Source organism: Pithys albifrons, chromosome 2 (assembly GCF_047495875.1).
Source record: "Pithys albifrons albifrons isolate INPA30051 chromosome 2, PitAlb_v1, whole genome shotgun sequence".
Taxonomy (NCBI): Eukaryota; Metazoa; Chordata; class Aves; order Passeriformes; family Thamnophilidae; genus Pithys; species Pithys albifrons.
This window is the reverse complement of record NC_092459.1, coordinates 98,277,600-98,286,352: the sequence shown is the minus strand read 5'-3', so window position 1 is coordinate 98,286,352 and position 8,753 is coordinate 98,277,600. Positions and strand designations below refer to the sequence as shown.

Below are 8,753 nucleotides of genomic sequence, written 5' to 3'. Positions count from 1 at the left end.
GCTCTTTCAGTCAGATCTGAGCCTCTGTCTTCGTAGCCCCAGTCCCAACAGGATTATTTCCCCCTCTTTTGTCATGTTATCTTAAAGTGGTGATGTAAAGGCATTGCCCCTGCTCTCATTCCGACCAGGGTTCCAAGGCAGCATTGCTCCCGTTATCTGGGGGGGCTCAGGTGAGGAGAGCTGTCCCCACCACAGGCAGACCTGCACTTGAGGGAGCACAGATTCCTTTAACCGATGCACTTTTCCATTCTCATCTGATACGACCCACTCCAAACCCCACTCTCCCGCATGGGTTAGTATTCAGGACGCAAACTCAAGAGGCAAACAGATTCCTGCGGTTTCGTGAGCCGCACCACAGTGCTTTATAGGAGGAGAAACAATCATGTTTTGCTGGACGTCTGTCCCACGGCCTCCCTCGCACTAAGGAAAGTTAAAACACCACCGAAAATCCTGCGCTGATGGGCGGCAGCCACTTTCTGGGTCTGGAAGCGAACTGCGGGGACCGTATAGTGCCCCGAAAAGCCGTGACATGCCCTCGTTTCCTCCCTGACAGTGTTTTTAAAGGCAGAACTAATTTACAAGACCCTCCCAGACAATTTCTTCTCCCTGCCCCGCTTCCCTGTCCCAAGAGGGATCGGACAGGGACGGCTCACGGAGAGCGTGGCCCTACGCGGGCGCTGCTCAAATCTAGGCGTCCATCAGAATTTTGTGCGCGCCCCTCCTCGAGATCACCCTGCACGCTCTGGCTAAGTCTCTGCCCGATCCGTTACACATTTTTTTACAAAGTCACCAGTACATTCTTCATCCGGCAAGACGGTCTGGACTCTTGGCCTGCCGTATGCCCAAGCTCCTTTTCCCCAGTGCTTGTGGCAGGGAGATACTGTTGGCGTTTCCTTTTCTTTCCTGGGGAGTTTGCCCCTGCTGGGTTCCCCCTTCTGGCAAGGGCGACCCCGAGTAGCGTGTCCTCCCCAGCAAACCCACTCTGAAGGATATCTCTGCCTGAGCCCTCAGAGAAGCAGCAGGCGAGGGCCAGGCGTTCACCCGCCTTCACATTGCCGGAGACACTGGGAGCTTTTTCGGTCCTTCGCTTTATTTCTCCGTCTCCCCGTTATTTCTAGTGGTGTCACAGGCTCAGCGCCCACCGGCCCAGCTTGGAGCCGAGGAGTGCGGCTTTGCTTTTCCTGCCCTTGCCTTGCCCACCGTGAGCAGGATCAAGCCTTCCCTGCACCCACGTATTTCTGCACCGAGGCAGTAAACCCGCTTCCCAGCAGGGAAGGACAGGGCCTCCTCGATACCCCATCGTTCACTCTAATCGATGTTGCTTGGCAAAGGAGGAGAGGGAAGCAGAGCGGCTGAGGAGCGGCCCCCGGGAGGAGCGGAGCACCGATCGCCGTGGCGCTTTACATTTTTCCGACAGCGAAGCCAATGATGAACCCAAGCGAAGCCGTCGGATCCTGATCTGGACCGCCAGGCAACCCCGGCGGAGCTGCCCGGCCGCACGCACAGGGGAGGGAGTCCTGTCCCATAAGCACCCACCGAGGTAGGGGGAGAATCGGCCGTGTGTCGTCCCGGCGCTAACCCTCACCCCATCCCTCGATCGGTCTCCGCGCCGCCCCTGCGCCGCTCATAGAGCCTGCATGACGTCACAGAGTGCCCTCTCGAGGCGCAGAGCCTCGCTGTGACGTCACAGAAATGTACCTCCCCACACCGCTGCGGGGGCTTGCAGAGAGGTGCGCGGCAAACCGACATAACACCGAAGCAAAGCAAAGCAAAACAAAACATCGTGTCCCCCCTGAAAGTCAAAACTGCCCCGCCGGCTTTTGGCAGCGGTCCCGAGAGTCGCTGGGGTCAAATAGCCCAGTCCTGCCTGGCATCTACAATATAAAGCACCTCAGACGGCAAATATGCACGTGTAGGCACACGCGGGGCTACAAATGTAATTGCTAACTTTCTCATCGGGGGCACAGTTTTGCATCATCAAATCCGGTCCCTGCCACCGCCTTCATTTAGGAAAGATATAAAAGGAGAAGGCTGCCTGGAGATGCTCCAAGGTGAGGAGAGACAGTGGTTGCCTTCGAGTGGGGTCAAGGACGCTGGAGTAGCTTCGCCAGCCCTCTCCCCAGGTCAATAGACTGACGTGGTTACAAACCATAGCAAACATTTTATTTACAGGAGATATATATATATATATATTTATATATTTTGTCAGTGCAGTATTTCTTGGCCGGATTATTCAAAGCAACACGTTGCAACCAATGAGGACGTTGGCAAAATACTTCACATTCTAATTTTTTTGTGGGCAGGGGCGGGAAAAGTTGGGGATTTCAGAGACCGTTCTCGGAGTCCCTCGCTCAGATTTTCCTTGGAGAGGACAATGGGCGGGAAACGGAGAATTAAAATAAAATTTAAAAAAAAATAGAGGAATCCCCCTCTCCTGCGAGCCGTGCGAAGGGAGAGGCGGCCGCCTCACGCACGGCCGCCCCCACGCCGGGGCTCCCGGCTCCGCCTGCGTCCTCAGCCCCTTTCCACAGGTCGAGCAGGGCGCTGGCCACAAGCGGGAGCGGGCCGCGTCCGGACCGGTCTTGCCGCGCTCCCGGGGCAAGGGAAGGGAGATAAATTAGCTCACAGGTCCCCGGCGCGGAGGGGCCGCCCCGTCTATAGCCCGCTCCGCGTCTCGGGACTGGCGGCGGCGGGGGGCGGTGGGGAGGGGAGGTCGGTGCTGCCAGAGGACTTGCCAAGTCCAGTGGAGGGCAGGCTCCGCTCGGCGCCTTCAGTCCGTTCCGTGTCGCTGGGGGCCATGTCGAGAGACTCAGCGTCGCTGCTGTCGCTGTCGGCTTCGGAACGGCTGGAGCTGCCCTCGGTCTCCCCGGCGGCGGCGGGCGCTGCGCCGGCTCGCTGGACCGCCGGCTCCGGCTCCGGAGGCGGCTCCTTGTCCTTCTGGGCCTGTGCCTCCTTGGAGTGCCGCCACTTCATCCTCCGGTTCTGGAACCACACCTTCACCTGCGGCCGAGCCGCCCTTAGACGGGCGGCACGGCCTCAACGTGCCCTGCCCCGAGCCCCGCGCAGCCCCCGGCCCCGACGCCTTCCACTGGCAACACGAGGAGAAAAGGAGCCGTCCTCACCTTCCGCTGCCCACACCCTTACGCAACTAAAGGGCTCTTTCCCCCCCCTCTCCTCCTAGTTTGTGTGTTTAAATACCGCACACCCTTCTCTCTGTGTTTGTTTGTTTGTTTCCTCTCTCCTACTTCTTCCAGGAAACCAAAACTTGCTCAAGAAACCACAGCGTCATACAATTCTGTGCGCTGTGAGCCCTCAATAGTGAAATCATTACAGAGTGGCGTTTAATGATTTCGTTTGAAGAAGTGTTTTCACTTCCTCAGAACGATGGATTTCACAACTCAGGGAAAGATTTAAAAAAAAAAGATATTAAAAATAGTGTGTTTGCTTCTACTTCCTTTGACCTAAACCGCCTCCTACAGCGAACTGCACTCCAGTAAAGCGCAGTCTGATGGTCTGTCCTGGCCCCGCTCGCCTCTCCACCCGGCCTGCTCCTCGCTGGCCAAAACAAAGGCAAAAACTCCACGCCTGGCCACTGTACGACAAGGGGAATCTGCGCTTAAGAGATGCTCGGGGCGAGGTCCAACTGCTCAGCCAGCCCCGCTAAAGATGAAGGAAAGGAAATCACTTAAAAAACCTCTCTGCCCTCTGCTATCCATCTAAACTGGAAATCAGATTTGAAATCAAACCGAACCCATTCTTACTTGAGCATCTGTCAGCCCCAGCATCGCTGCCAGTTGCTTCCTGTCCGGTTTGGTGACATACTTCTGGATTTCGAATCGTTTTTCTAAACCTTTCCTCTGCAGGTTGGAAAAAACAGCCCTGGACCAGGAGCGTTTTCTCTTGTATGTCTGAGGCAGTGTGTCCTTGGTTAAAACTGCGTACGGACCTGAGGAGGGGGAGAGAAAAGTGGGGGGAGAGAGAAAGAAACGGTGTTATTAATATTGCAGCCTGAAGTGGAACCTTAAATCGATCAGAATAAGAGTTGGACTGCAGTGTGCAGGGAGGGCCTGGGCCAGCGAGGCCTTGACTGCCGGCTGGGTACGTGTCCTGTCAGCCTATGCTTCCTCGGGCGCAGGTGGAGCTATCTGGAACCCGAATTTCTTCCTTTTCCCCCTCCCCGCTTCTTCTCTCTCGGCCCAGCTATTACTTCTGTACTCGATGTACTCCTCTAGATCAGGCCCTAGCCGGCTCTTCCTCCCCCCCAACGCAGCCCGGCTTTTGCCCAAAATCTGAACCTCCCTAGAAAACACACGGCCTGGCCTTTCAAAAGTGCCTGGCGAGTCCTTCCGAGAGGAAGGGGGCTGCTCCAGGACGGAGGGCCCTGCGCCACGGGAGAGTCGACGAGGGATGAGCTGTACCTGGAAAAGTGTCTTGAAACTGGTGCTGCATTGAGCTCCTTGGGTTTGTGTTTAAGGGACCCAGGATAGCAGAGGCCTCGTTAATAGGGTCTAGAGACGCGAAGAACTGGCCGGCGGAAGGCTGCAAGTTGGGGAGATGAACCCCAGTTTGGCGGCTGGTAGTTAATAAGGAGGTCAGATCTGCGAGCACAGGAACAAGGAGAGCTCTGTTATACCGCGGTCGAGACCGACATCCCGGCACGATCCGGGCGGCGGGGCCGGGAGGAGCGGGTCCCCGGCCGGAGGGCTTTGGGGTGGGGGCACCAAGCAGCCGTCTGCCGCCCCCAGGGGCTCTCCTCGGGAGCGGCGGCCAGGCCCCTGCGGTCAGACACCCTCCGATTTATTTACTCCCTTGATCAGGATGTTTACAGCCCGCGAGGGGAGATGGATTGCAGTGAAAGACTTTAAAGGGGCTGTGCCCTCGGAGGCAGAAATCCCCGGCCGCTTCAGGGAGCGCGGAGCGCTCCGCTCACTATTTTCACTCTATCGCTACTTTCCCAGGGGTGCAAGCCCTGTGCCGCGGCTCTGCCGGGCGGGGGCCGGGGGGCTGGTTTAGTGAGCACTATTAGAAACTCGGATTTAGAACACGCTTTTTAAAAAATATCTCTGTTAAATCAAAAAGATTTCAAATCGCGTGTGGAACTCGCTAAAGCAATCATAGAACAAGGAACAGAGTAGCGAGAGCGTTAGCAGGAAAAGCGGACAAGCCAATTTCTCTACCTCTCAGCGTGTTGCCTTCCTTGACTTTGGGGTCAAACTCCGCCGATAAGATGCGGTCGATGCCGAATTTCAGGTCCTTACTGGCGGGCGCCGGTGCCGAGCCATGCGTGTGGCCGCCGGGCAGCCGGGCGGGGGCCGGGGCGCCTCCGCCGCCCGCCGCCGCCACTGCCGCCGAGGGGGACCGGTGCTGCGGTGGCCGGTGGTGGTGCGAGTGGTAGGCGGCAGAGAGAGGCGAGAGGCGCGGAGGGAAGGCGGCGGCAGGGGCGTCGGGGGCCACGACGGGTGTGGGCCGGAGCGGCGAGGCTGTGGCGTGGAAGGGACCTCCGTGGTGGACGGCTCCCAGCGCCGCCGGCATCCCGGTGCCGGGACCTCCGGGTAGGCTGTCGGCGGGTCCTCCCGCCGCTTCGCCGCTGGCGTGGAGGATGTCGGCGATGCAGAAGGACGGCTTCTTCCCCACCGCGGCGTCCAGCGGGAAGCAGCCTCCGGCTGCCGGCCCCGATGCAGAGCAATACGCCGCTGACCACAAGCTGAAGTTGGAGGCGTAGAAAGGAGCCAGCCCGGCTGTGTACATCCTGCCCGGGGAGGGGAGGCGCCGCTTCGCAGCTCAGGTCCCGGGTACGCGCCGCAGAGCTGCCCGCTGCCCCGGGCGCATGGGGAGGGATGGCGAGGCGAGAGGCGGCTGGCGGAGCACTTCCCGGAGGGACGTGGGGGAGAGCCAACCACCAAAAAAAAACGGAAAAAAAAAAGAAAAAAACAAACCCGAAAATTAAAACGTCCCCAAAAGCCACGGCCGGACTCAGAGAGTGAGCGGGTGAGTTGCGGAGCGGCGCAAACAAAACAAAACTAAACCAAACCCCCTTTCCTCACACTGGGGGAAGAAAAAAATATCCACCCCTCCCCAAAACTTTCTCTGGCAGCGAGCAGCCCTCGCTCCCTCCCCACGCCCAATCCGCGATCCGCGGGGCCGGGCAGCACCGCCCGCCGACACGCCCACGCAGGGCCGCGTCGCGGGTATGGGCCACCGCGCTGACAGCGCGAATAGCGTGGCTCGTACCCGCGACCTGGGGTGGGTTTGCCCCACAGAGTACATCTCAACACATACCTAACCCATCCCCCGCCTTAAATTCCGCCCTCGAATGTAACCACCCTCACCTCCCAAAACCCCCAAACCTAACCCATCCCCCGCCTTAAATTCCGCCCTCGAATGTAACCACCCTCACCTCCCAAAACCCCCAAACAAACAAACAAACAAACCAACCAACCAACCAAAATCAACGTAAGGTCGCTGCGCTTACTGCCGCTGCGATTCTCAAACATTTGAAAGAAACACGCAGAAAACTTCTTGGAGACTGGAGACAGGTCTGTCCTCTTGGAAACAATTTTCAAGGAAATATGTTTCCTTCTCGGATAAATGAGCCTGGGATAGTCTGGAAGAGGAGTCTATGCTGATGCACGCAATATATGTATTTATGAGACCTCCCAGATATTCTGGGCCCAAGAACTTTGGATCCTGCATTAGCAGCGACTAATCAGCTAATCGTATTTTGACGATAGTGCAATTTTATAGATTTTTGTGATGTTCTCCATCCCAGTGGCTGCATCTGCTTCCACAAGAATTACACCTTAAAAACTTCGTAATTTCTCAAACGTTTAACAACAGAGTTGCCCCCATTTTTTTTCTGGAATAGAACAATAAGCTATATTCGCTGTCATGATTTAGGGACAAATTTATCAAAGCGTCTTTGTCACTTCCCCCCTCCGTTCTAACATCACATTTGTCCTGATCTGACTCTGAAAATCGTCTATTTCTTTATTTTTAGTTTTCGTACAAGTAAAGCAGCTACTGTCGTTTTGAGCAGGCTGCCGGGTCGGACGACTGCAAGTTTGCTTTGATTTTATTTCAAAAATATCATATTATTTTTTCCAAAGGGTTTCTCAAATTCTGCCTGTTTTCGGGGAACCGCCAGAAAAGCAAATTATTTTTCTGACTCCAGGTGTGAAGATGTAGCTTCTGTGAGAATATTGAAACCACCTGAGTGAATGGGTTCCTTAGGCGTAACCGTGTGCACTGGTAAAGGTGAGACTGGTTCTCCGGGAAAAGCGAAGCAACGCTTTGCTTTGGTTTGGTTCGGTCCTTATTAACGAGGCAAAATCGAAAAATGAAGACAGACTGGCTTGCCAAGATGTGTCCAGAAACCCAAGACGACGAAAGAAAAGGTTGATTAGGTTTGAACTTTTCCCGCCTCAACAGCGGAAAGCTCCTTTTCCTTGCATCTCCCCCCTGCGCCCTCCACCCTCACCCCGCCCTTATACCCCCGCCAGCTGACCCCAGCGCCAGCCTTTTGTTTTCAAACCAGATCGAACGACTCCGGTTCCACTTGTACTCCCATTGCCGGGCAGAGCCGCCCTGTCAGCCCGCCCGAGGGACGGGCAACGAAGTGTGCCCTGAGCGCTGCATCTCGGCCGCAAACCGCTTCGTTTAATTACTGCTACAACCGCCACTGATAGCCCGTATCGCTGTACCAGCCAGTGGCTGCTCACCAGACAGACGGGCAAAAAAGACAAAACCAAAACCAAACGAAACTAGTGTTTTTCTTTCTTTCATTCTTTCTGTTTTGTTTTGTGGGGTTGTTTTTTAAGAGCTGATTTCAAAACTCCGCTCGCCTCGCTGCCAAGTAGATGCCGGCTATGAGGGGCACCGAAGGGAAGCACCGGTTGTAGGAGCCCCGGACAGATTCGGGACGGGCACGGCCGCCGCTCCGCTGCCTCGGTACTGCCGGCGCCCCAAGAGAGAGGTAGCGCTGTCATCTCACAGGGACTCAAATAACCCGAAAGGAAACGTTCAACGACTCGCACTAAAAGCACTTCACCCTCGGCCTGGGACTCAGGAGGCCGAGGGAGCTGGAGTGTTCGGGCCACGGGGGCAGGTGCTTTCGCGGGGCTTGACCGCGCTGCGCCCCCGCGTTCCCTCCGCGAGCGAAACCAGGAGCACCTGCCTCAGCCCCCGGCCGCTCCCTCTCCCCGGGGCAAGGATGTCCTCTCTCCCCAAAGGCCTCCGAAGGCCTTCCTGCCCGCGCACCCTCCAGCTCGGCGGCCGGGGACTCGCAGGGCTGCGCGGCTGCGCTGGCTCGGGGAGGCGGCGGCCCCTCCTCCCCGCGCAAGGAGGGAGAAGGCTGCAGGAAACCCGGGGCTCGCTGCAGTCCAGGTCATCTCCTGTTTTTTGAGAGATTCCAACTCGGACTAAATGAGCGGATGTGCCTGCGAGATTTGTCTCAAAATAGAAGCGGCTTTAGTATTTTAGGATACAGCAGAAATCCTTATTTCTTCCGGAGAAAAACTTCATAATGAGTGCGAGCACTTCCCTTTTCAATATTTGTGCAACTTTATCTCGACCAGCAAGTTGCTTTGGTGACGCAAATCCGCCCTTGTGTATTGCAACTACAAAAATAAATGCAAGGAAATCAATTCCCTTCTAGCAATGAAAACATAAATATACAGCTGCTGCTTTCCCCTTTAATCTTGCTTTCCGAAGGACTTGAGAAGGAGGCGAATGAACTGTGCGGCAGGAGCGATGCT

The 8,753-nt window shown here is 56.4% G+C and overlaps 1 protein-coding gene across 2 annotated transcripts; it reads right to left on the bottom strand.

The window, feature by feature from the left end:
* Positions 1-2,147: 2,147 nt before the first annotated feature.
* Positions 2,148-6,075, bottom strand: HLX (H2.0 like homeobox). Of its 2 annotated transcripts, XM_071548054.1 has the most exons (4): positions 5,178-6,075; positions 4,419-4,598; positions 3,762-3,946; positions 2,148-3,000 (listed from the first exon to the last, which is right to left on the bottom strand). In XM_071548054.1, the coding sequence occupies exons 1-4, from the start codon at positions 5,746-5,748 to the stop codon at positions 2,656-2,658; spliced, it is 1,281 nt and encodes a 426-aa protein (XP_071404155.1). In that variant the 5' UTR covers positions 5,749-6,075; the 3' UTR covers positions 2,148-2,655. The 2 variants fall into 2 exon arrangements, with proteins under 2 accessions (XP_071404155.1, XP_071404156.1); XM_071548055.1 differs by lacking the exon at positions 4,419-4,598.
* Between the last annotated feature and the right edge of the window lie 2,678 nt (positions 6,076-8,753).

Bases quoted from the DNA above. Each gene is read 5' to 3' on its own strand.
- HLX (XM_071548054.1), bottom strand. From the start codon at position 5,748: ATGTACACAGCCGGGCTGGCTCCTTTCTACGCCTCCAACTTCAGCTTG. The intron at 3,947-4,418 runs GTACAGCTCATC...CCCCCTCCTCAG, and splicing joins GTTTCAAGACACTTTTCCAG to GTCCGTACGCAGTTTTAACC. The intron at 3,001-3,761 runs GTAAGAATGGGT...GCTCGGCCGCAG, and splicing joins TGGGGCTGACAGATGCTCAA to GTGAAGGTGTGGTTCCAGAA.